At 40.9% G+C, this 27,224-nt stretch overlaps 2 protein-coding genes across 2 annotated transcripts in view; one reads left to right on the top strand and one right to left on the bottom strand.

Annotated features, from left to right (window-relative positions):
- Positions 1-21,936, top strand: part of LOC146681821 (voltage-gated delayed rectifier potassium channel KCNH8-like) — a 46,772-nt gene extending 24,836 nt beyond the window's left edge. The window contains exons 8-15 of the mRNA XM_085448279.1: positions 788-1,165; positions 1,651-1,850; positions 2,646-2,895; positions 7,722-7,936; positions 12,310-12,584; positions 18,832-18,941; positions 19,202-19,248; positions 21,013-21,936. Coding sequence (XP_085304405.1) covers positions 788-1,165; positions 1,651-1,850; positions 2,646-2,895; positions 7,722-7,936; positions 12,310-12,584; positions 18,832-18,941; positions 19,202-19,248; positions 21,013-21,762 — 2,225 coding nt within the window. The 3' untranslated portion in view covers positions 21,763-21,936. The remainder of the gene's footprint in view (positions 1-787; positions 1,166-1,650; positions 1,851-2,645; positions 2,896-7,721; positions 7,937-12,309; positions 12,585-18,831; positions 18,942-19,201; positions 19,249-21,012) is intronic.
- Positions 21,937-22,562: 626 nt separating this feature from the next.
- On the bottom strand, positions 22,563-23,455 carry LOC146681820 (gamma-crystallin S-like). Its single transcript, XM_085448062.1, has 3 exons — positions 23,447-23,455; positions 23,130-23,372; positions 22,563-22,835 (listed from the first exon to the last, which is right to left on the bottom strand). Exons 1-3 carry the CDS (start codon positions 23,453-23,455, stop codon positions 22,563-22,565), a joined length of 525 nt encoding a protein of 174 aa, XP_085304188.1.
- Positions 23,456-27,224: the final 3,769 nt, after the last annotated feature.

The raw sequence follows: 27,224 nt of genomic DNA, 5'->3' as shown, positions 1-27,224 counted from the left end.
CAAAAGTCTCTGTATTTTGCGTCCACGGAGACGGACGTTGTTTAAATTGGTCTTGAGCAATAGTTCTCCAGGGTTTCTGAAGGTCTTTCAAAGTCTTATTTGGCTGCTTTGTACAGTCCCTGTACTCATCCATCTTCTGATGGATAGGGATGATGTTGTGTCTACACATAACAGACAACTTAGCAAAGAACGCATTTTAAATTGTATCTTTGGCTACTAAAGAACAGCCTGTTCCAGATCTAGTCATAGGTTTTTGTCCATTTTTGCATCTGTTTTCTGTTTTGTGAAATGAATATATGACTAGATAATAGTTGAACTTTTTTAAGCATTATAAGAGTATGTTATATCGGTATTGTGCGCCACTAGGATGCCTAATCATTTTAAAGCCATTTAGGGTTCAAGGAATGACCTCTGCTTATATAAGTGATGCCCGTTACTGTGGTTGATTAAGTAGTAGTGTGAAGCAAATATGAGAAGTCCCTTGTGATGTAAGTAATTTCTAAGAGACTTTGACTTCCTGTCAAAATGTTAAAACAGCCACAAGCTGACAGATAATGAGACTTATTATTTGCACTGTGCATAAATACAATCTGACATTAAAATGCTTGCATGCTGTGTCAGACGTGTACTCCCAAATGCACATACACCAAAGCTGAAGGAATGACTCTACCCTTCCAGGCTTGTTACCGCCGCTAATGAAGCCTTCTAGTAAAGGTCATCAAACAAACACGGTTGCACTCTCATTAAACTGACAAACTCTTCTGGACTGTCCCACTTCCCCCACCAGGCTGGCTCCATGAACTGGCCAAACGCTTGGGAACGCCATACTTTATGGCACCGCTGACCTCCCTGCTGGGAGTCTCTGAATCGCCTCAAGACACTGTGACAGCAGGACTAAGCAATTACAGCCAGTGGAACGGCTCTAGTTTGGAGCCACTGAACGGGGCGAGCGTGTTGGATTCAGGCCAGTGGAATGGCAGCAAGACCAGAGTGAGGGCACCGAATGGCTCAGGGATGACAGTGAGCGGCGGACCGTCTGTCAGGAGCTCCTACGTGACATCACTCTACTTTGCCCTGAGCAGTCTGACCAGTGTGGGCTTTGGCAACGTTTCGGCCAACACGGACTCTGAGAAGATCTTCTCCATCTGCACCATGCTGATCGGAGGTGGGCAAAACCTCAACATCAAAATCAGATGTTCTTAACCCTTTACAGCCTGAGCCATAAAAAATATCTGTCTGTCTGTCTGTCTGTTGGGTTTTTTCAACAACCAAAAATATTATGTAGGAAAAAATTTTCCGTTAAAATACAAAACCTCATTGTTTGTTTGTTTTTTGCTTTTTTATGCAAATGAGTAACTGTGTAAGTGGTAAAATTTAATGCTTGGTTTTCAAAATATGGAAAAAAAATCTGTTAAAACAAATATATATATATATCATATGATATGATATACCTTTATTAGTCCCACAAGGGGAAATTTATATATATATATATACCACTTTTGCCCAGTAATCCCAAGTTATTTAAACCTCACACTGCACATTTCATGCTGGACGTTAAGCGAACTCACACAAGTACCTCAAGTACAGCAAAAAACATCACACTGAGCAGCTTTTCAGGTGTTCTTACCTGTTTTTCTGTCTCCTCTGCAGCATTAATGCATGCTGTGGTTTTTGGTAACGTGACCGCCATCATCCAGAGGATGTACTCACGTCGCTCCCTCTACCACACCCGCACCAAGGACCTGAAGGACTTTATTCGTGTGCACAGGTTACCCAAGGTGCTGGAGCAACGCATGATGGAGTGTTTCCAGACAACCTGGTCTGTCAACAACGGTATTGATGTCAGTGAGGTAGGAAGGATGACATTTGGTCTTGATAGTGCAGGAATCTAAGATAGATCTCAGGTACTGCTGCCCTGAGGCAAAAGTAAAACTCATAGGAGTGTTTGTGCATCCAATTCAGTGAATTCTAGATGGAAACAAATGTGAGACTGATCCTTTAACGTTCTCAAACGGACATGTGGCCTCTGTAGCATGGATTAGCCACAATGGGATAAAGTGGAGTGAAAGTGCAGATGAGGTGACTTGTCCTCCAGGCAGACTAGAAAATAAATAAATATATATATAAAAAAAACACGGCTCCCAGTCATTGAGAGGATTTGGTTTTTGTTTGGTTTCTCTCACGCTGGAGCAGCCATCTTAATTTAACGGATTAATGGCCTCACAGACTCTAAACTCACTCCTGGTGTGTTTTGCCACCAGTTGGTTTTAAATCTAGATAATCCTGTCTTTTTTTTTAAGAAATAACATCATGGAGGACAGACGCTCTTACTTTTGACATGACTACCAGCAACTTTCCTCCTTGCAAAGTTTTCCCCTTTTCCACATTAGGCCTTTCCCTTTAGAAACCAGCGAGATCGTGCGAGTGAGTAAATATGCAAAAACATTTTAAGCCTTTAAACCTCTTGCTGAACATGCATGTATCAGCTGCTTGTGACTATGTGGGAAGGTGAAAAGGTTTTATTATGGCTGTTACCTTCACCTTCCCACACATTACATTCAGAGGATGGTAGAGAAAGTTGAGAAGCCTCTAACAGCAGCAGAAGTTGAGGCAGAGATTGAGCCATGTTCTCGTTCCGTCTTCAGCTGCTGAAGGACTTCCCGGATGAGCTCAGAGCCGACATCGCGATGCACTTGAATAAAGAGCTGCTGCAGCTGTCGCTCTTTGAATCGGCCAGCAGGGGGTGTCTGCGCTCCCTCTCCCTGATCATCAAGACCTCCTTTTGCGCTCCGGGGGAGTTCCTCATCCGCCAGGGTGACGCGCTCCAGGCTATCTACTTTGTATGCTCCGGCTCCATGGAAGTCCTGAAGGACAACACTGTGCTGGCCATTTTAGGTAAAGAAAAACAAAATCAGCTCATTTTGACTACAAACCCAAACAGTTCAATCATAAATTACGTTTCCTTATTTTCTGTCATATATACACTGTTACTATGAGAGACGCTCATATTAAACATGGCCAAAATTTTAAACCATGAGGTCGGTGTCCACACAAGTTATCCCTGTGACCCAAAAGCTTACGTTTATACCCTTGGCTCTGTCTTAAGTCATAGAGAAGGGTGATTTTTAATATGGTCACCTCAAGCATACAGCCCAGTCTGCCCACCTGCTGTTCAGACCCCCTGTTTGTGAGAGACTAAAGGAGTACTGACAGTTCTTTATGTAGTGCACCCATTCCCAAAGTCAAAAAGTCTGCAAGACCCTTAAGAACCAGGCAATCCAATGGGGCCACCCAATAATCAAACTCTTATCAAAATACTAATCTGATCAAAAAGTGATGTATTTCCTTGAAATGTCTGCAAAAAAGAACATAAATGGCACAGGCGATTGGCAATAAACAACTAATGCTACCCAGTCATATGCAAAGTCTTTAATGTCCAAGAGTCCAAGAATGAAAGAGTTAAATATAGGCATAAGAGGCCATTTAGCCATTTAGATAAACCGTGTTGGATCAAGGACACATCTAAAACCTGCAGGACACCAGCCCTCGACACCTGTGCTCTAGACCATAGAAGCTCTCCTTGATTTTGGCAGGAAACAGGCTTAAAAACCAGCATTTATCTGAGAGTGCACGAGGATGGAGCTAAAGAGGCCTACAGTCATTTCTTTGTATGATTAATAGAGTTCAGTGAGCTTCAGAGGAAAAGAGCGCTGTCATTATTGCCTTCGTTGAGTGCCAGATAGCCGTCATGGGAGGTTTGCTCTCGAGTCGAGTCATCGAAACCTCTTTCCGCTCTTCATTCGTGGCCATTACCGTTGCACGGTCTCTCTTTGTGCTGCAGTGAGAATTGGAAATTGAGTGAAATGTTTGCACAGAAAGATGACCCAAAGGTGATCCAGGTGAAACTAACAGTTTAGTTGCAGAAGCTTACGTCAGCTGTTAGTTAAACAGTGGCGGCACTTTGCCAGCTCCGGTATGACATTTGTGCACAAGCACAAATGTAGGGTTGCCCCTATGAAGTAATAATATTTCAAAATGCTGGAAAAATTATTTCTAGAGTTGTGATGGTGGCATATAAGGTTGCTTTTAAAACACACGGGAAATCAACGACAGGAAGACAAAATAGAAGATAAGGAATCTTCCTTTTTAATCTCATCTGCTTGCAAGCAAATATGTTTTGTCTGGTCTCAGTGCTGTGTGCAAAGATGGAAAAAGGCTGTTTAACACTAAGGTCGTTATTAGGTTTTCAAGATTTAATAGCCGGCTTTTATGGAGACGAACATAATTAAGAAGAGCGGCCCAGAGCTTATAAAACTGCAGCCATATTAAACCGTCCCTGTGGGCAACAATAAACACCCCATCAGATGGAAGATGGAGTGTGACCCAGGGATTGATGAGACCGTTTGGGAGCACCCATAACCCCTAAAGCAAACCTATAAACAACATTAATGTGTGAATTAATGAATTATTCATTTCTCCACTTAGCTGTGGTGGAACAAGTTGTAGACATGTTGACATGCTGTCAGACACTTTGCACTATACGTAAACAGTGTCAGACATCCAGCTGTTGCGGAGCGAGACTCATCCTATACCGCAAGTATTTTATTGAAGTGAGGGCTGTTTGTCTGAAAGAAAAAAAGAGGCTAAAAAGCTCTGGGATATGGGAGATAATCTGTGGGTTCAGGATGTTTGAGCCAATTTCAATGCAAAAAAGAAGCACAGAGACAGCAGCTTCACTTGAGAGCGGGTAATGGCTAACAACATCAAACCACCACTGAGAATATTCCTGCAGTTTCACCTTTAAATTGCACCGCAAGCAGCTTGTTAAACAGCTGAAATCACCAACCTGGGTCAATGTCATACTGCCACAATAAGAGCCTCTCCAGGGTCTTGTCCTACAACACGTACATCGACACGCTTTCCATTCCGACGTGGATAAAACAGAATACAGAATCATAAGCACACTCGCAAACAGCACTGGAATCAGTTCAGGTCCACATGAAGTGGAGGTAGCAAATTAGCAACAATGTTTTTCATTTTAATGAGCTAACTGGTGTAAATAATAAAGTGACTGCTGCCTACAGAGGAGAGACAGCAAACTCGTTAGTATGTCTGACCTGCATGTGTTATTGGGTGCACACATGCAGGCCTAAAAGCATGCATTTCTTGCTTTCTTATACATATAGAGGTGAGCAAACAGTGCTTTTTTTCTTATCACAGTATTCCTGTCTGCTCTTTCTCTCACACACACATGCGCACAAATTGGTGTGGCATTGCCACTTTGGATTTACAGCTCAGGAGACGACAGTGTGGTAAAGAGGGGAAGCAGAAGAAGGAAATGCTGACCTTCTATTCCAATTCATAGCTGTTTATTTGTACTTCACAGTCTAACAATACATGTCACCTTGTCATGGTCTGTGAGTCTTGTTGTAGGTGTTCTAAGGTTTTCCTTATTTCTATAAATATTGTTTTTTTTTTCTTTTTTTTTCCTGTCCCGTTTGGTTCTTTTGCCATCAGAATTATTGTCTAAAGGCGAAGAAAGATGCCCAATTTACTTTACCAAACTGACCATCCCAGCCTTGCCGTAATGATCTATTTGATTCACCTTTTATTGTTTATTTTATTTATTTTCACTTGCTAGATACGGGACAGACTTGAATGAGGAAAAGAAAAGGGAGAAAGGAAGAAAGAGAAAAAACAGCGGAGAAGAGGGATAAAGGGCAACATAACAACTAAATAAGCAGACAAAAAATACATATATCAATCACCTGGATCACCTGTTGAGAAAGAAAAAAGAAAACAAGCAGAAGAAAACGAGAGCAATACAATAAACAACATCACGATGATATATGGGAATATAACAGCAAATACTAAATATTAACCATTATTGTGCAGCACGTAATATCGACAGCGCACAGTGTCTATAAATATTGGAAAGGCTTCTGTGATTTTATGGTTGTTTCTTTGTTCATAGTTTTCTGAGGCATATCTTGATTTCTGTGCATTTCCATGATTATTCTAGTTTTATGAGTTTCTTGGTGTTTTAGAACTCGAGTTTCTATCAGTTTTCTAAAGTCATATATTGGATTCGTTATTTATTTAGGCTAGCTTTCCTAGTTACTTCCTGTTTTATTTTGGTAGTCTTTTGTCCCTTGTAATTTGTCCCTAGTTTTGCTTCACTTGACAAATTTTCATTAATTAGTTTAAACTGTACCTTGTCTCACCAGCTGTCTCTCATCCTCCTGATAAGCTATCAGGCTATCTCTCTGTGTCTGCATTTGGGTTCTTATCTTGAAATACGTGGCACATGCTCTCACCTCAGAGTTTATTTCCAGTGGGAGCACTTTGCCAGCTCTGCCAGCATGTGCTGCTTGTAGCATGGCAAATGCTTGCATATTAGTATTTTGGGGAATGGTCCACAATAAATCAGCTAAATACATTTAGAGAATCAAAGGAAAACGGTGGTTGTAGGGCAAAATGTATATTTGCTTTTGATGTTATGTATGATAACATCAGAATGTTGATATTGACTCTTCAGTGTGCAAGCTAGTTTATTAAGCTAGTTTTAATTATTTAGTTTTATTTGGTAGTTTAGTTCAGTAGTTTCCAGCCTAGGGATTTAGGCCCTCTCCTGGGAACCATAACATAGATAAACAGATGTGAACATACTGTGATATTACCCAACGGGTTGTCTTGATATGGCCATCCTGCCATACTTGTCAGTACAGCCAGATGTGACTAGTTAGTTTGGTTAGCAAGTTTTATCTACTGTTTTAACTGATGCCCACTGATTGGTGCGAACACAGACATAAAATAATACTAGAATTTCACTCATCTGAGTACAGATTTTTTTTTTCTTAGTAACAATAAAACATATCTGAAGTCGAGCTTTTCTTTTGCTAAAATAAAATTTCCACAGTATGACATGAAACAGTGGGTAAACACAGGTGAAACTAGTCACAAAAAGCTCACATCCAAAAAGAGCTGAACCACTAAAGTAGACATTAGTAACACCCACGTTTACTTTGCATTTAATGCTCTGGTAACGAGGCCCAAGAGCAAACTGACTTTTGTGAAGTGTTAAAATTTAACTACTAGCTTCCCAGCTACCATAGCAAGCTAGCTATGCTAGCAAGTTAGATGCATGAGTCCCAAGCCAAGTGCATTCAACTCAGTCACATCACAGCCAGGAGCTGTACTCACCAGGCTGCTGTGGTAGTTTAGTTAACTGATGTTAAATGTCAAAAGAAGTAATGTGATGCTAGTGGAAGTTGTGTTGGTCAAGTGTTTCTCCCCCGCAGTTAAGGCTTGACTAGAAGCAGTTACTTATTTTGCATTACTTTTTATTGTTATTTAATCCCCTCAGCACTGACTTGATTTTCTTTCTTTCTTTCTTTCTTTCTTTCTTTCTTTCTTTCTCACTCCCAGAAGGATCCTCTCCATTTTCACTTGGTGGCTTTCATTCTTTTGTTTCATTTTGTTATTCATTGTTATTACAAACCTTTTACATTGCCACTGCTGTAGTTTAAAGTATTTTTAAGTCACCATTTTTTGCCAAGAGAAGTCTAAACCATAGCTCGGTTTTTTGATCATCTTATGAAAAAAACAAAAACAAAAAAAAACAGATGCCAGATGTGATAAGGAGTCCTCTATCAAGTGCCGGGCTACTTCTTAACACCTCACACACACTGTTTACTATCTATTGTGTCTCTGCTTTCCAGGTCGCGGTGACTTGATTGGCTCTGACTGTCTGACACAGGAGGAAGTTATAAAGACCAACGCCTGTGTGAAAGCATTAACCTACTGTGATCTGCAGTACATCAGCCTCAAAGGGCTGCGTGAGGTGCTCTGCCTCTATCCCGATTACGCTCAGAAGTTCATCACGGAAATCCGGAACGATCTGACGTACAATCTACGAGAAGGGCACAACACTGAGGTACAACAACTGCCAAACATCACTACATTACCTTTGTTGTAGCAATTTTACCACATTAATTTTAGTTTCAGGCTAAACATTATTTTTGAAGCAACACACATTATAAATCCAGTGGTGATATTTTATCAGTGATGTTCAATGCAATAAGAGGAAGAACAAATAAACTCAAGGTGCCAGCAGTGACTGGTGGTTGGTAGAAGGAGGTAAAGCACTTGGATTGTTCTCCACAGCCACATATCCTATCAACATGTTTACAGCCAGATGGGATGTATAATCCCTCCATTATGCTCTGGGTTGATTTAAGGGACAGAGCAGATGCCACCCCAAAAAAACACCCTTCCACTGGAGAGCCATTATGAATGTTATGGGTCCTTCTTACCCTAGCTTTAAGATTTATTATTATTATTTTTTCTTTTAAATGTGGACCCCAATGCAATGTGAAATAGGCAGAAGAAAAAGCAACAAGCCAGAAACACGAAGCCCTGAAATCCTAAACGGCAAAAATGTGAATAAGGAAAAAAGTGAGAGGAACACTGAGAACGAGCAGAGGTGACCAAGAAGATGGAAGGACAGGGTACAGGGAGAAAGCAGGAAAATTAAACACAGAACAAAAGGCAAAAGAAATGAAGGTGGCGGAAAAAATCATAAAAGTTGAGGGGAAAAGGCAAAGGCAGGAAGTAAATCAACAAGAGGCGCAGAAGGAAACGCAAATGCCAAAATAAAACATCACTAAAAACTGAACAATTACTTAACAAAAACATCCAAAGTCATGGCAAACTCATTTTATAGTCCACATAACTTATGTGCAGAACTACGGCTATGTCATTACCTGCATTAGTAAAAGCGTCACCAATTCACCTGTGACATGTGTTCCTTAACCAAGCTTATTTTGCTTCACAAAGGGCGAAAACTCATTTCCACTGATATCAATACACACCTCCTCTAATTGGCTAAAAAAGAAAAAAGATTAAAGTACCCCTAATCACGAACCAAATTCTAGTTATTTCAATTAGTTTTCATTGCCTTGATCAAGTGTAAAACCTGACTCATGCTAATAATACATTTTAAATGTAACAGCCACGAAAATAGTTTGTCTGTGTCTTAGATTAGTCTCAGTTGTGCAATGATCTCCTCCACCCATTTTTTTTTTTACGCCACGGCGATGGCTTTGCACTTGAAAAGGATTAGCCATCTGGACTGGGACTGAGGAGGAACCCGCGACTTCTGCTTGAGACGCAGCCAGCGGATAAAGACACGATCTAAACACGAGGATTCACATGCCAGGGCTTTACAGATGGATCTCGGCTGTAGCATGCACATGAAAAACCAGCTTACACTAGAAATAAGTCACATTTTTACTGTGAGTAAGCTTGCTAATGAGCACAGAGGCAAGAGAAACCATCAAGGGGGCAAAGACAGTCAAACATAAGGCCCAGGGGCCATAATTAGCCCTCCAAAGTCTCCAATCTGGTCCCCTGGAAAAACATAAAGAATGGCATGAATTTTAGACTTTTAACTGTATTTTAATACTTTTTTTTTTACAGCGTTTCCCATTGATAAAGACCTCACCCATAACCATTCAATCTGTACCACAGTAAATAAGTAATAGATAAACAATTAGATGATAGAAGGTTGCAGGTTTTTCACTATCTACTGTAAAAATTGATGATTTTTACAGTGGGTTCACCAGTGGGCTGTAATGTTACAGTTTTACAATTTAAGGCCAAAGTCATGTAAACTGGGCCCTGTGTGGTCCACAATGTAAAATGAGTTTGACATTCATATAGTATAACAAAAAAAGACAGAAAAATATGTAAATAAAACCGAAATAATGGTTTTTTGTTGTTGTTCTTGTATAAAAACATCACTGCTGTTAGAAATCCTAACCTTGTCCCATTTTTAAGTGTAGTATAATAAAGTTAGATTTCACCTGGTATGAAATGATTGCAGCAATTTCTTACTAAATATTAGATTTTGCCATAAACATTTCACTTAACATTTATTGCTAAATTCATTCTGCCTGAAAATAACCTAGTTTCAAATTCTGGAATTTAATAATTTAGAAGATAAAATTAAATCTTTAAGCCTTACAAGATAAATGTGGTCATGTTTTCAAACAGGTTAAGCAAACACAGTTAAAATTCAACTCTGTTCCAGCTGAATTTTACTCGAAAGTTGTATCAAAACAAGTTTTCAAAGCCAAGAACAGTTTTGGAAAAATATGGGCTTAATTCTGTCAACAAGAATAATTAAATTGGTGCATTGAAAAGACACCAGTTTGAGATGATTTGAGCTTTGTGAGTTGTCCAACTTTGTGCTGCCATCAGAAGATGGTACACGTGGACATGGTCAGCAACAATACTCAGACAGGTTGTGGTAAATGGCCTGTATTTATATAGCGCTTTACTAGTCCCTAAGGACCCCAAAGTGCTTTACACATCCAGTCATCCACCCATTCACACACACATTCAGACACACATTCACACATGATGTTTAAATGTAGCTCAGCTGGTACTTAAGAGGCTCAAAATGTGTCAAAAAGATATCCTCCACACCATTACAGAACCAACAGGGGGATCTATTAAAAGATATGATGGAGCTATGCTTTTGTGTTGCGTACCCAGAAATCCAGACTCGCCAGACTGGAAAATGTTTTTCCTATCTTCTGTTTTCCAGTTATGGAGATCCTTTGTGAAATGTAGTGTCAGTTTCCTGGTCTCAAATGAAAGAAGTAAAACCACTCACTGGATAGTTTCTCTCTTTTTTTAAGATTGTTCTCTGGAAAACCTAGAGATGCTTGTTTGGGCAGATTCATGCTCCAAGTCACTTAAATCACCTTTCTTCCCCATTCTAAATGTGCTGACTTGCTGTCATGTGATTGGCTGATTAGGTATTTGCATTAACAGGCAGTTTCGAATCAAGATGGATGCAGATCCAGCATGAAAGGATAAGAATGAATCTCAAGCTCACTGCACCAAACTTGTCAGCATCTTACAGTCACAAACCCACATATGGAGTTTATGTATATGCACGTGCAGCGAAAGCAGCGGTGCATCCTTAAGTGGGCGCAGCGTGGGACTAAAAATAGTGCTGTCAGATGTGTGTGGGAGGGGCAGGGTCATCCCCAGATGGATAAAAATAGAGCGATATCCAGATGGAGACGAGACGAGGAAAACATCAGGATGAAGGGGAAGCTGCAGGGGAAGAAGGAGGAAGAACCTTGCTGATATTTGCATTCACGTGCCAACACACAAAGAAATCCACACGCACAGTCATATTTCCATCACCTACTGAAGACAATTACTTTCATTCATTTCCTGGAGGCTCAAACCAGACTTCACAGTGATGTGATTGTGTCAGCACATTTATGCCCTCTAAGTGCAAACACAATGCAGATAGGGGACTAACATAACACAACATATTTGCACTTGCTAAAAGATGTAGAAACTCACACACACACACACAACATGTTACTGGTCACACTCCAGCCCAGTGCTCATACATACACCGTTTTCCACACCTGCAAACCCAACACTAATAACTTCCCGGTGGCCCTTTTGTGGCACGCTGCATATCAAGACTGCACGTGCTGCTCACATACTACACACAGACCCACACACACTGAAACTCCAAACAGTCCCTTCTCCGCTTAGTTCCCTCCAGGCAAACCTCTGCTAAAATTAAACCTCTGTGATCTAAAAATACCAAGCAGGCACGTGAGCCCAAGACTGGATGAAGAAGACAACAAGCAGAGGAGAGAGGAGGGGAAGGGTGGTGTTGGTGGTGGTGACAGGGGGAAACAAAAATTGAGGACAAGGGAGAATAGAGGGGAAAGAGAAAATGGGGTTGCATGCCAGCTTTTTTAATCAGCTTTTGAACTGGAGCATGTGAGAATGCATAAATGCAAAAAGAGAAAAGGCGCAGGATATACAACCAACAACCTTTTAATACAATGGATCTACCGCCTACAACACGCTGAGTGCAGGAATTAAACTCTCTGTTTAGTTCAGTTGGTTCACCTCACACAGACTGACTGTCAGCGACTGGAGCGTTTGCTTTGAATGAGAATGCTGCTTTGCAGGGCTGCTCATAAAATGAATGGAGATGAGAGCAGTTGCAGCTGTTGTGAATGGCGAGTCTTCACTCTGATCAGTGCTTTGAGTAACTCAGCAGCTCCCCCTACTGATCAGCGAGTGACATGACACCATTCCTGATTCCTCTCAAAAAGCTTTTCAGATTGTTTTGTGTTTTCACTTTAAAGACAAAAAAAGGTAGTCTGTAGGAAAAAAAGAATAATATTTCAATATTTATTTCAGTCTTGCTGAAAATTGATGATGTTTTCTAACCTCCCATCTTAATTTCTGCCCCATCAGGGAGACTGTGAGAGTAATGGAGGAATCATGAAAAAGCTTCCTTCCATTAAGGAAGATGAGGAGGGCTCAGGGTCCGAGGGCGAACGCTCCCCTCTGCCCAAGATGTCATCCCTTGGCAGGCTGGGCCGCGGCCTGCGTTCCCCCCTCCGCTCCCCTCTTCGCTCCCCGCTTCTGCCGCCGAGGCCCTTCCGGCTAGCAAGTGATCCCGTCCGGCCCTCCAGCCTGCAGATCCCTGTTGTGAGCTTCAGCTGCCTGCAGCCGGACCTCAGCCCTCGGTAGGGAGCCATTCACGGATTTATTGACTCGGTACTTAGCATTAGATTCGCCTGGAGGAGTTCATTCACTGGTAAATAATCCTCAGTGGGAATTTGGCCTGAATTGCTTGTCACTTGTGACATTATTCATAAACACAAACCATCCACAGGCTAATTTGCATGGAGTCCCTAGAGAGGTGGCAGCAGACTCTGGGCTTGGGGAATCAATTTATTTTGGCTCAGCTGTGTGAGGGCGCAGACGAGCATAAATTGTGCCACTGTGTCAGTTTTACAAAAAAACATGTAAAAGCAGGATTACAGTTGTGTTTTTTTAAAAAAGAAAAAAAGTCACCTACCTTTAATGATTGGTTTTAGTAAACTGGGCACAACCAGTAAAGCAGCACAGACACCCACACTGTCTCTACCTTTTCTTCATCTAATGCCTTATACCCAAATGCCAGCACTGGGTCGCAGATGGAGGGTGATTCTTGGCACATGGCTTTTTAATCACGTTTCATTCAAAAAAAAAATGGCACAGTTAGATTTCTTCAATAAAGTTGAGTTCAAAGCACACAAACATATGAATTACTGTCTTGTTGGATTTTTTTTTAAATGAAACTGTTAAAATTGTTTAAAAACACATTTTTTTTCTAATGTTCACCAAAGTTGGTAAAAATAGTCTTAAATCCATTTTCTACTTCGTATCCATGTCTGGATTAGTCGGCAGGCTAAGCTGAGAAACCCAGACCACCTACAGCTCTTCAGGGTGGATACAAAGGTAATGCCATGCTGGCTGACAGGCAGATCACAGACATGCTCTGGCATATCAGAAGTGTGCACCCGGTCTCCCAGTAGGACGTTGTTCCATGAATTGCTATCTTACCATGGTGGAGGGGTTTGCTTGCCCATGTTGGGATAGCAACCATTCAGCCTGAGAAGTTTGGCCCTTTATTCGGGACAAATTGGTCCTATGTGAGGGTCCAGATTAAGAGAGATTCAGAAAACCCCTTAGATGCTGACAAGATCAAGGGAATAGTTCACCCTGACCAAGACATAATCACTGGAGCTTCATCCTGGAGCCAGGCCCTGGGTAGGGGCTCGAGAACGAGCACCATTTGGTTGGGCCTTTGCTCATTCTCGAGCCCAGCCAGGCCTAGCATAAATGAGGTCTACCACTCGGAGAAAGCACCATAGGGGTTCAATGCACTTTGGCTTGAGCAGCAGTCAGGCACCCTGTCGGCCTTGCTTACCAATCTTAAAATCAAGCCTTTCAAAGGTTATCTTATAGATATTTTTTTCAACAGTGTTTGTCCATTAAAGACAAACCACCGGTAAAGCTGCCGAACAGGAAGTGAAGTTGTAATTTAGCAACTTTTGATCGACTGAAACTTGTTAAACATGGTAAATACACTTTCAACCATTTTCAGGGAACATACAAGGGAGTGATGTACAAACACAACAAGCATTCAGTGGTTTTAAGAACAATTTCAACATTTTTTGTAAGTTTTTCCAAACGGCCAACACAGTACAAGAAGCTAAAAAGCTATTAGGCGTACCTCACATCTCAAATGATGTTCATCATTCTATAAACTTCAAAACATATTCACTAGTTTCTGTGTGTTAAACCCTTTTTGCACACATGCAGTTGTGGTCAGAAGTTTGCATGAACAGCATGATAAATTAAGGCTTTTAATGAATTCTTTGAACCTTTCTTTTTTCCTGGGTGGAATGATTGCACAGCATACATCTTTAATGACTTTAAAAACAAGAATTCGGTGCATGAGCTTGGATTTATTTGGGGTTTTCTCCAATGCAAACAGGGCCAAAAGTATGCATACAGCCTCATATATATTAATACATTCCATACTAACAATTTGGTTGAAAGTTTATTGATGGTAGGCATCAATTTTCAATACGGATAAGTTTGGGGCATTGGCAAGGCTTAATTATCCTGCTTTATCCACTTAAAATTTGATAAATCATTCACTGCAACATATCCTCCTGTGTTCCTTCAGAAAGCACACATGGTATACAGGTCAAAGAATTCACCTTTAATCATGTGAAAAAAAAGCCACATGAATTAGATCCCTATAAATTGGGGCATTTGTTTACAGATGATGGTGAATGATGGGCCAGTGAGAATGAGGAAGGAAGGTCTGCCAGTAGAAGATGTGCACCCCTCCCTGAGCCTGGTTCTGCTGGAGGTTTCTTCCTGTTAAAAGGGAGTTTTTCCTTCCAACTGTTGCCAAAATGCTTGCTCACAGGGGGTCATATGATTGTTGGGGTTTCTCTGTTGTATTATTGTAGGGTCTACCTTGCAATATTAAGCGACTTGAGGTGACTGTTGCTGTGATTTGGAACTGTATAAATAAATAAACTGAAAGTGAAAGAAGTAAAGAAAATGAGGAAGGTGGACAAACAGTGCATCTACACTTTAAGTGCCTTCACTGTTCCATGGACTGTCCACACTTTCTGTCAAGAAAATAGAAGACGACAAAAGCAGTGAAAAGTACATTATCATGTGTTAAGATGTTGGTTTCCGTCAGTCTGCTCGGGTTTTGCTTGGTTCTATGACCACCTCACATTGACAAATCTTTTTTGCCCTGACCCTCACATCCTTTGCACCTCACTGCAGAGTAGTGGAATTTTTCTCATCATAGCAGTGGAAGATTTCTGACAGAAATCCCTCAATAGAAAACCTCTTAAATTCCATGAAAGAGGCCGATAGGGATGCTTCCATAGAGGATATTCAAGGCTGGATTAGACACACCAGGGCATATTTCCCATGCTGCCTGGTGAGGGAATAAAATCCTTTGTGATGTTGATGAAATTTTGTGGTTGGATCCCGACCACAGAAAGGATGGTGGGGTACCCCAGCTGTCATTAGAGCTACACTACATACTTGCATTTGTTCATTTTCTGCATCTAAGCATTTCCTTTCAAAATGTTTCTGTCTTCATTTCATATGGGTTTCTTAAAATAAGGGGTTGAAAAATTTCCCCCCTCTCTTTTGTCAGTGACGCTACGGTGGTGTTGTATATTACTGCTTTAAAAGTCGTTTGTGTGTAGCTAAAGTGATGTTACAAATTTTAAATGTATGCAGATTCTCAAAATGCTTTCTTTCAGAAGATTTTTTTTTTTTAATATCGAAGAGGAAAAAGTCTAGTTGTCCCTCTGTGTTTTATATAAAGGCAGAGTCTCAGAGTGGTTTCAGAAATGGCTTTCATAAAGTAGAGACTTATCCAAGAACGAAATCACACAATCTCTCTATGCGTGCTCTTGTTTTTTGGAGGAATTCTCTATGTTTTGGCGTATATACTCTACCTAACATTACAGTCCAACTGAGGCGGGTTTCAATTCTTGCCTTTAATACATCCTATTACAAGCACGCAGCTTTCTTCACGGGTCTGCACTGCAGAGCAATATGACTGGTGGACGTAGCAAAGAGAATAGTTCTTATATGAAACTGCTCCCAACAAAGTTCGCATATTTTATTTTGAATAAGTGGGTCATGATTTCTGAAATGAGATGCTGCTGCTGATTTTTTTTTCCCAGTCATCCTTTTTCATCCTTTCAATTCCATCTAAGCGCTGTTTAGTTTAATTATATTCAAGAGAAGGCAGACATCTCTACAGCCAATATCTTCAAAACTGGGAAACTCACCAAAATTAGATGAATAAATAACACCACATGCTTAGAGAAAGAACATGGTAATTGGATTTGGGGACTGAAGTGTCTGGTAATGCTATGGGAAGTCCCAAAGCTGAGATGTGTCATGTCCAATGTAACTTCACCAAATTACTTCAAAGGATGTTTTTTGTTTTTTTTTAATCTTCACCAGAATGGGCGCTGTTAATCTTTCGACTATGTCTCACAAAAAGCTGGCAGATGGATTTGAGGTTTTTATAGAAAGGACGAAGCTGTTGAACAGGAAGTAAGATCATGCCTAAGCAACTGTCGCAAACTTGTCGAGGAGGAGGTTATGTTTTTGGTAGCATTTGAATGTCTTTCTGTTTGTAACCGTGATAGCTGGAAAGCTTTTGAATGAATTCTGATGAAACTTTGTAGGGGTGTAGAGCGGGGTCGTGTTAACAGTCCATTAAAATTGGTTCACATCTACCAAGGTCTTCAAGGTCAACTCAATGATTTATTGGTCAAAAATTGACCAATAAATCATTGAATTACTTAGAATTTAGAAACTATGATTCTTGCAAGTGTGGTGTGTGTCAACATATACAAAGTACTGTATATAGTTTAAAATATCATGTTATTTTTTAAACTCTGACCTCTTCTTCAAGGTCAAATAAGGTCAAACGTAATATGTCTTTTATCTTTAAAACTTAAAATTCTGCTGCCTTTGTTTATATTGGCAACATTTAGGAAATGACACTGGTGAAAAGAGCATTCTCATTCCCCAAAACACATATAGATTCAACCAGCTCCAAACACGTAACATACTGACAATTTTGTTGGGATGAGAACGTGTTGTGGTGAATGAGCATTCTAAATATCACTTAATAGTTTGCATCAAGTCATATTTGACCGAACCTTTACGTTTTTTCAAGTTGGCCTCAAAGTGTGTCGTATCTTTAAAGTATTGTCAAGAGAAAAAATGAGCCGCTTACTTACTTAGAAATATACTGTAGTATAACGTTATATAATAATCTCACGTTATTAACGCCCTTATTTACAAGTCAGTATCCATTAGCTACTCATACATAATGTTTATTTACACACTATCCCCTTAAAAGTAAATGCTCCCCGGAGAATGAGCCACCATGGTGGTTTGCGCTCTCGGACTGCTTACATTATATCCACATAAAAAACCTTATTTTGATTCAATCCACGCTTCTGTTTTTGGTAGTTTGTGTCCAATTTCTACATAAAGTCCTAAAAAAAAAAGTAAGTTTCACCTTACACCTCATTTTGCTAAAGATCCCACAATGTAACGCTACTTTCCTCCTACCTCGTGAGATAATAGGCACGCACATTAGCGTTATGCAATACTACATCTGTCGGTGGTGACTCATTAGCGTCCAAAAACTCAAAGTCCTAGCAGGAGTAAATAGCAGATGAGTGAATGAGGGAGCGCTTACAGTCACACACTCTGTGTATGATTGTGAGTGAGCAGGAGTGTGGATAGTAATTAGTACACAGGTGCGCAGCCTCTCTCCGTCATCTGCTCACACTGAGCACGACCTTTGACCCACTGACTGTTGACAGCTGGGCAGCGTTTCCATAAACCCTCTTTATAACGATGAGTTCTTGAAGAGGCGTAGTGAGCCTTTGACATCTCTGTGAACTTTGCGGGCTTTGTAGAAAGCAGATGGAGGTCTGGGATCTGCAGGAGTCTAGCAGATAATAGATCTGAGATACTTTCCTCTCAGAGCTGAAGCACTCTCAGAACAGACAGCAGTGTGGAGCGAGGATGCTTTGATCATTTTTGATGTACTGGGTTGTAAGTTTCCCATAAAAGAACTCAACTACAAAACTATAGACTTTAAATCGATGGCGCTTATTACATTTATACTTATTTTTGCATGCTGCCTACGGATTTTTGGTTTGTCATCCCGGTTCCACTCACTTTGAAATTCACTGAGCAAATGCACGCACCTCAGAGGACAGGGCACAGCTCGATCTTTTCTCATGCACCACTTTCATGCATATTTTAGATCCTAATAGGAAAATGATAACAACTTTTTATTGAGCAGGTTCGTGCCTCCCAGGCTAATGAATCTTGTCGACTACTCTACTCTGAAAAGAAAGTGTTTGCTGTTAAGAATATAAAATAACTGAAAGGTTTTGGGGAGTGCCTTAATCACACTCCTGGAAACTCTAAAGGAGTTCTGTGTGATATAATAAAAGATTTTCTGGACTCAACGAATGATTTATTTTGTTGGAACTTGCTCATGTAAATTTACGTGAGGAAGGAGGGATCTCGTATGTTGTCTTAAACAAGTAAAAGTCATTTCCAGTATACCTGCCTGGATGTATAACTGCAGCTTTTAATGTGTCATTTTTACCCAGTATTGCAGTTTGTTGGCAGAGTCTGCTGCCACCATGTGGTGTCTCTGTGTCATTAACCAGCAGGTTTTGATAGCTGAATTCTCACATTCAGATAAAATAGTTCCCCAAACTGCCCCCTTTTTTTCTGGAGTCTCTTATTATACTAACTGGCAATTATCTGTAAATGGTAAATCCAATTTTATTGTGTTATCTTGTTGTCTTGCGTGAAATGCACTCTCACCGCCTCCCCGTCTTCCCTCAGGTTTGTGGATGGGATCGAGACAGAAAACCAGAGCGGTTCAATTCCGAGATTTGATTTTTCTCCCAGTGCAACCCAGAGCTTTCTGCCCGGCCCGGATTCAGCCACCTCAGGTAAAGAGCAGGAAGAGCAGGTAAAAACTAATGCACAGTAATACTGAAGTTTTTTGATGGATAGAGCCTTTGTGAATATTATGTTGCTACTGAACAACATTCGTTTATATGGTGGATGTTTTTGTTATTGTGTCCAGCTCAGTGGGTATCAGACTTCTGAAGGCCACATTTTTACATCATCCTTCATACCAGCTTCCAAAGTCCTGATTCACTCAGAATTAATGCATTGTGTGTAAGTGTGTATATCTGTGTGTCCACAGGGGCCCGGGATGAAACCATGCAAACCATTACAAAGCTTAAATATGAGGTAAGGCTTGTTATAGTGTCATGAAAAACAAAACATTTTTTTCAGCAGGCTCTTAATCTGTGGTTACATCCACATTATTTTACTGGGCACTTGTGGCAGCTAATGATTTATTACACAACCATGTAGAACACGGTTGTGCAGCTGTAAGAGTTTAACTTTCTGTCTAACTTGTTGTTTCTAAGGACAGTCTCAACAAAATGCATGTAAAGTGGCTCAGTTGGTTCAGGTTCAGACTTTGCCAACACTTTAAGATATGAATCTATTAATGCTAAGAACTGCATGAAGTTAGTAATTAATATTATTATTATTATTATTAGTAGTAGTAGTAGTAGTATTAGTAGTAGTAGAAGTAGTAGTAGTAGTTGTAGTAGTAGTAGTACATCCCCATGAAAATAATGCAATTCTTCGATAAAGTGTTCTAGGTGCACCAAATCCTAAAAATTGATGATTTAAGCCTGTTGCTAGGCAGTTGCTAGGTAACATGGTGACATTATAATATATCTTGTATAATTCAGCTTCAACAGATTTGACTGCCATTACATGAAAGTTATGTAATTCTTTCATTAGATATTAGGTGCTTAAAGGTTAAGAACAGGTCGTTGGTAGGTGGTCGACAAACAACGTGATGATGTCATAACGTGATGTAGATAAGAACCTTCAGGGGCCTAAGATGTAGCTGTTTGTCAAGAGATTTTGTTTATTACTTCAGGGCAAAAAAATTGTCCATCAAAACTTTATTCAGTTTCTTTGTGGCTTTAACAAAGAAGCAGTTCTGTGATAATTAAAGGGATCAATCCAGTCGATGACTCCAAATGCTAGAAAGGTACATTTCATGCACTGCATGTGTGTCGTTTTTCCTTGTTATTTTTAAATACACTACATTATGTGATCAAACCACAGCCCCCTGACATGTGAATGGTCCCTGGGGCACAAGCTAGTGTACTCCTAGAGGGAGTACATCCAGCAAAAATCTGGGCCAAATCATTCCCCCACCCCCACCCCACCAAATACCTACCATAGCCCCAGGTTGAGATTGGTTTGTTTAAAAAAAAGTAAGCTAGCTCTACAACTTTACTTACTTTAAGCAACTTTGTGCGCTTCAGGGATTTCAAAATGTGAAACACGTATGAATATGGATATTTCAGTACTTGTTTTTAAGCTTGAGGCATAAGGTTTTTTCCTGTTTGCCTAATTATTTGTGTACTTTCACAATTTTAAATAAATAGACTTTGACAGTGTGGATTTGGATTTGGAGAAGAGTTTCTTTTCTCGGGCGGTGAGATGATGGAATTCATCAGCTCTTTTTATTTGTTATTTGCTTTATTATTTATGATTTGTTAGAGACATAAAGAGACTTCATCTGTATATAATTTGGTGTAACTTGTGTTGCATGATGACAGTAAAAATTAATCACTTGCTACTGGTTTTAATAAGACTCATTAGGGCAGGGAGTTAATTAGACCAAATGAAAGAACAAATGAATGAATGAATGACATCATTCTTCATAATTATTTGTGACACTGACCAATGAATATATTAAGAAACAGTTATAAGCCATTTTAGAGGAGCTTACACGTTTGGCCAGTGAGCATGAGATCCTCGGTTCCCTTCAAGGAGGAGACACAAATCCCTGCAGGGTTATCTCGACACGAGTGTCTGGGATAAAAGCTTCTTGTAATTATGTGTTACTGAGAAATGCTGTATTTATATGGGATTACCAGTAATATTATTTTTGCTTTCACATCCTTTCATCTCGTCCTCTAGATGTCTGTCCTCTCCCATCAAGTATCCATTGTGAGTCAGGAGCTGCAGGAAATGACGCGACTTCTCAGGCCTCTCTTTCACAACCCGTCCGCACTGCTGACTCCCAGTGCCGTGACTCCCTCGCCCAGCGTGTCCCCACTCAGCTGCTCTCTGGCCCTACACCTCAATACCCAGCATGCACCTGTGCACTGTCCTGATGATCAAAATCCTCCGTCGTCCATGATGCATGAACCGCCCTCTCCACAGCTAAGCATGACCAAGGTGTTTCAAGGAGAGTTCGATCCACTTTCTTCTTCTCCTTCCCCCCATAGTCCTCCATTCTCTCACCAAACCAGTACCACTCCCCCGGTCTCTCACCGCTCGGCTCCCCCTTCGCTCAACAGCTCTCCCCACGAGCACACAATCGTGCCACATCCCTCCTCTTCCACCTCCATCCCTTCTCTTTCTTCATCAAGCCACCCATTATCCATCACTCCCCTTCTGGTGGATTTATCAGAGCCGCAATCACGACTTCGGCTCCACTTCCCACTCCAATCCCATTCTGAGTCCCACCTCCAGTCAGAGACCCACTTCATGTCCCAGTCTTATCCTCATTCCCTTTCCCAGTCTGACATCCAGCCTCAGATTTCTCTCCAAACCTCCAGCATGGCGTCACGTTCCCGAGAGCCCCTCCTGGACCTGCAGAGGGTGGAGTGGGGGGAGCACACCACCCAGCTTAGCCTCGTAGATGAGGGACAGTCCTCGATGTGAGCACACAGGAAGACTGGGACACTCGACTAAGAGACGGGAGCAGCATGCCACACATCCTACTGCATGACAAAGTTTGGCATGCGGGTTACAATGTAAATATGTTGATTTTAAACTGTTGGAAACTGTTATCATGAGCACCTTCAAGAAGATCTGAGAATAAATGTTTGTTGTACAGTTTCATTTGATTTATTTACAGTCAATCATATAAAGGAAAGACTTCTAAGTGTATACTAAAAGCATGTTTTTTCTCCTTTTACTGTGCTAGCACTGGTTTCTGTTAGGATACCAGTCTGTAAAATGATTTGAAAGGTGTGCAACACACAGCAGTAATGTTAGACTGACTGAAAATGAATGCAGCTCTTACACAACTCATGCAAAAGCAATGATTGGAGCTTTCTAAAGGACATGAGCATACTTTGCCAAGTTTAGCCCTGATTTAAAATAGCTTGAATTTTGCATAAACACCGAAGTGGTGCCTTATGTTTTTAATTTGGGAAAATCTGTGAACATAAAATCCGTTAAATGGTGTTACAGCACCCACAACCCCCTCAACTAGACCCCCGAGTCCCTTTTAATAACTTCTTTAATACAGCTTTAAATAATTTAGCTGTGGTCACACAGGGTAGACTTTTTTATCTCCACACTTTAAAGCACCACACTAACACACAGGGATGAAACAACTGCGCAATGCCTCATCATCCAGTTTTTATTTTAGCTATTTAGCAGCTGCATTGATGCAAATTATTAGCTAATCGAAAGCCAAAGAAAAGGTTAAAAAAATAATAATAATTGGAATTCTTTTACTCAGTCAGCCGTCTGAACGACTGCACAGTGGGGCAGACAGCGCCCCAGTCCACAGGCCTGCGGTACTCGCCTTTCTCCAGTAGGTACTGGCGGCCCTTGTAGTTGGGGTGCTCGTAGAAGACCCACCAGCCTCCCAGGACCCTGCAGGAGTGCACCTCTCTCCAGTGAAACGTCTCCAGCACAGAGGCGCAGTCCTCGCTCGCTTCAAACACCTGACCGGAGAAATCGGCTTTGCCATACAGCTGGATCTTGTAGGGGTCTCCAGGGGCCTGAGTGAAGCGGGATACAGAAGAAGATGGTAGGTAGAGGGGAGGGGGTTGGGAAAACAATGAAGCTAGGTTTGATTGATGTCACTACAAAATACGTTGTTTCTTATCATGGATTTATTCCACCGATCCAGATTTCAAGATTCATTTATGTGAAAATGAAGTGGCGTTTTTAAAATGCTATAAAATTCCCCAATGTCCCCTGAGATGTGTAGGATCTTACACAGCCACTTTCCCACTAACCACAGTGTCTTTGACCTCTTGGTACGAGGCACCTGATGTGTTGAGATGGCTTACAAAGTGAATCATCTTGCAAGAGCTGACTCTGTCATTGAGGCCGTTCCAGCTGTGGTAGTTGGGGTATTCCCCTCTCTTCAGGACGTACTGGTAACCCAAGTAGTTTGGTCTCTCGTAGATGACCCAGGTCCCGCTCTCCACACGGGCCGAGTTGCAGCAACTCAGATAGGAGTGGAAGTCGGTGCAGTCGCTGTCGCATTCGTACCTGCGACCCTGGAAGTTCTTGTCCTCGTAGAAGATGATCTGGGGGATTGTATGTGAGTGATAACCTGGTATTAATGATTTTACATGCCAGATCTAAATGTTGTTCTACTCACCCTGCCCATCTTGGGACCGACTGTGCTTCACTGTTTAGCCTCCCTTGAAATATCTACAATAATGTAACGTGTATGTGCTCATATTGCCCTCTTTTATAGCTTCAGAGCACTCTGAAACTCACACAATTGCTTGGTCATGAGAATGAGATCCAAAATTTGAGTCAGTGGTTCCACTGCTACTCGTGTTTTCCAGAAAGAGGCTGTGGGATTAGACCACATAAAGACCTCAGGCACTGACCAACTCTTTACAGAAAACTGTAAACATACTGCACACAGTGCAAACTACACACACGCACACAGAGTTACAAATAACACACTGATGGATGATTGCATAAATATTAAACTGCACTTAATCATAGCAACTCTAAGCTAAAGTAGAACTCCCATTAGCTGAACTGCTGAGGTGTATTGCCATCCAGTCAGTGTGATACTTCTTCCTCTTCAGTCCAAAATGCTGCACTGTCATCCAGAGCTTCAATACTTCAGTTCTGAATTTCATATTAGAAGTAAGATGATGCACTTCTTGCTGTGTAGTATAAAATCTCCCAACTTCAGCTCACGGTTCGGCCTGTAAACTTTTCACACTGGAAATCCACTGGTTAGTCTGCTCACTTAGTTGCATATTTCTGTGGATAATCTGTTTTCTTTTCATCTCAGTGCAGAGATGGCAGCAGTTCCTCATCTCTGCAGTCAGTACTCACTTTTCAGACTTAACACATACACGCTGTGCTCACATCAAAGCAGAAGCATTTACACAGGCTTTACATAGGCATGAACAAGGCTGGCTTAACAGCTGGTTTTTGGTGATATCACTCAACAAAGGTTGTTAAAGAAATTAAACCAACTAAAGCACAGTTGTTGTTTTTTTCCCCTGATTTGTGATTTTGTCATATTTTATATAGAGATTATGAAATCTATATTTATATCAAATTACACCCTTGCCCTGCGGGGGGTCTTTATCCTTCAAGGTCAGGTCCTCTACCAGAGACCTGGGAGCTTAAGGTTCTTGCACAGTAACTTTGCTTATCCTAGGACGGCGCTCTTGGATGTTGTTCCAGGGATCTGCTGGAGCCAATCGCCTAGCTCGGGAATCACTGCACTGAGCTCTCTGTTTACCACTGGGACCACTGTTACCTTCATTCTCCACATCTTCTTGAGCTCTTCTCTGAGCCCTTGGTACTTCTTCAGCTCGTGTTCCTTCTTCCTGATGTTGCTGTCATTCAGTATCGTTACGTCTCTCACTACGGCCGTCTTCTTCTGCTTGTCCACCACTACTATGTCCATTGGAAAGCCATCACCAGAACCTCGGGACTTCCAGGCCATATTCGGCATAGATGTTTCTGTATACTATGTCAGCCACTTGGTTATGGCGTTCCGTGTATGCCCTTCCTGTTAGCACCCTGCTGTTATGTGCTGGATTGGCTCAGAGGCAACTTTACACAGCCTGCACCTGGGGTCTTGCCTGGTGTGATAGACCCCAGCCTCTATGGATCTTGTACTCAGAGCTTGTTCTTGTGCTGCCATGATTAGTGCCTCTGTGCTGTCTTTCAGTCCAGCTTTGTCCAGCCACTGGTAGGATTTCTGGATGCCATCCATTTCTTTTATCTGCCTGTGGTGCGTGCAGAAACCTGCCTTTCCATGATGGGTCTTCTCCTTGCTCCTCTTCTTACTTGTATTTGTGGTTTTTGGGAATCAAAACAAGCAATGTAAATTTATTTGTTTAAATTCATGATAGCTCAGTAATAGTTACATAGGCCATTTAAAAACATTTGAAATGAGTTCTTTATTCTTGTGCTCTGTACAGGTGACACAATTTAATTTATCTATATTTCTGTCAAAGCCACAGTGAACCACGGAAGACAGACAAAGGAACTACAGGTGGCTTTGGTAGACATTTCCTGTAGATGTATGTATTGATTGATTGAGTCATTATTTTTATTATATACAGTATATTCCATCTGTTTAATTTTGTTTAACACACATTTTCTTATTGTATTTTTATTTCAATTAGGTAAAAAAAACAAACATCTTCTTTTAGTTTTGTATTTAGTTTTATTACCTGATAATTACCTAAAGCTTAAGCTCTGGACTAGTGTACACACCCTCAGTAGCAAACATATAATTTCCCCCTTGGCACCACAGTGAGGCAGCATTTGCACAGAAAAGCACAAGCTTATGACAGGTCCAGTTTATGTACAGTCTCTCATTTTTTTTAGAGCAGTGCTCCTGCGCCAGTGACAAGTGTCACCAAACAGACGGACAGTACATGTCTTTATTTTAATAACTGATTTTGAATGTTAATATTAAACATTTCCAATTGGCTTTGTTTCATTTTCTTTTTATCATATTAGATATTAAGTTATAGAAATATCTTTATCTTGTGGGCCTGTGAGTAAAACGTAGCCTCTGTGAGTTACATATGAAAAGTTTTGCATCTCTTTCAAGATTAATCCATTTAATAGAGAAGCCAAAGAGTGACTATTGATTATTATTGACGATTATAATTTGTATGTGACTGATCTGACAAGTGCCTTCTTAAAATGCGCAAAGCAAAAAAAAAAAAAGAGAAAAAAAGAGACTTGATTCTTATTTGTGATGTAATGGTTTGTTCTGCAGTAACTTTGAGGCGTTCAGTCGGCCGCACTGAAACTTTGTTCTGCTTTAAAACAGATTGCAGACATCTCACTTTATGCCATATAAGTCAATCAAGAACACACCGCGTGGTCTTTTAAGCACGTTAAAGCACGTGTAACATCAATATTTGCCATTACAGGTTATGAGAGCCGGCTTGTTCCCGCTGGAGCCTTCTGAAAGCACCCTTTAACTGCTGCACATACCTACACACACACACACGCACACACACACACACACACACACCTTATGCTCATGGTGAGTGACCTGTGGTGAGCTGTCAAAGATACTTAAGATGATGTAGGACAGACAAGTGTTGTCAGTGCGGGCACATGCACACACATATACACATACATATACACACACACACACATATACACACACACAGCACACAGGGAGAGAGAGAGAGCAAAACCACAGAGGAGGTGCGACAGGAAGGCAGACGGGCTGAGTGGTAATGATAGGTGACTATTCTTCCATCTAGAATAAATCAAGACATGCTGACCACACTGTTGGGAAAACCCAGGCCTGCTATTTGGACGCACACACAAACAAACATATAACCGGTGGATGGACGGTGTATATATGTGAAATAAATAATGGGGAAAGTCCAGGGTTTTATTGCTTTCCTTAAAAGCAAGGGAGATAATATTCCCCATTTATCATCTTGTAAAGACAATGGAAACACAATAAGCTATAATCCAATAGCATTAACATGTTACACACAGAGTACAGCAAGCTCCCCGTGAAGCTGTCCCGGGTTTTTATAATCAGGGACCACAAACTCAAGAAAACGACTTGTTTTTACACTGTGAGAAAAACACAGGAAGACGGCTGGACACCAGTATTCTCCGCTGAATTTTGAATTGTCCGCTTCATAAAAAGGCCTAGCTTTCCATCAGTTTAGTGCATCATGTGACCATTTCTTTAAAGCTTCGCTGAAGCATTTTGCTCGTCTATCTAACACCAAAGCATGGAAAACTCTGTGTAGTATAGAAGAACAGAATTGTGGGTTAAAGAGACATAAAGACAAAGACAGGACTTTTAAGCCTATCATATATGAAGGAATCATCTCTGTGTCTTTCATTTATAGATCTCTATCTCCATCGCATCTACTTCTATTTCTGACATTGCTTCCAAGATGAAC

Source organism: Copadichromis virginalis, linkage group LG23 (genome assembly GCF_057382275.1).
Source record: "Copadichromis virginalis isolate Kocher_CV1m ecotype Utaka linkage group LG23, C_Virginalis_male_GT1.1, whole genome shotgun sequence".
Taxonomy (NCBI): domain Eukaryota; kingdom Metazoa; phylum Chordata; class Actinopteri; order Cichliformes; family Cichlidae; genus Copadichromis; species Copadichromis virginalis.
This window is presented reverse-complemented; position numbering and strand designations above follow the sequence as displayed.

Bases quoted from the DNA above. Each gene is read 5' to 3' on its own strand.
- LOC146681820 (XM_085448062.1), bottom strand. The intron at 22,836-23,129 runs GTAAGCCATCTC...CGCTTCACTCAG, and splicing joins CTTGCAAGATGATTCACTTT to GCCCCTGGAGACCCCTACAA.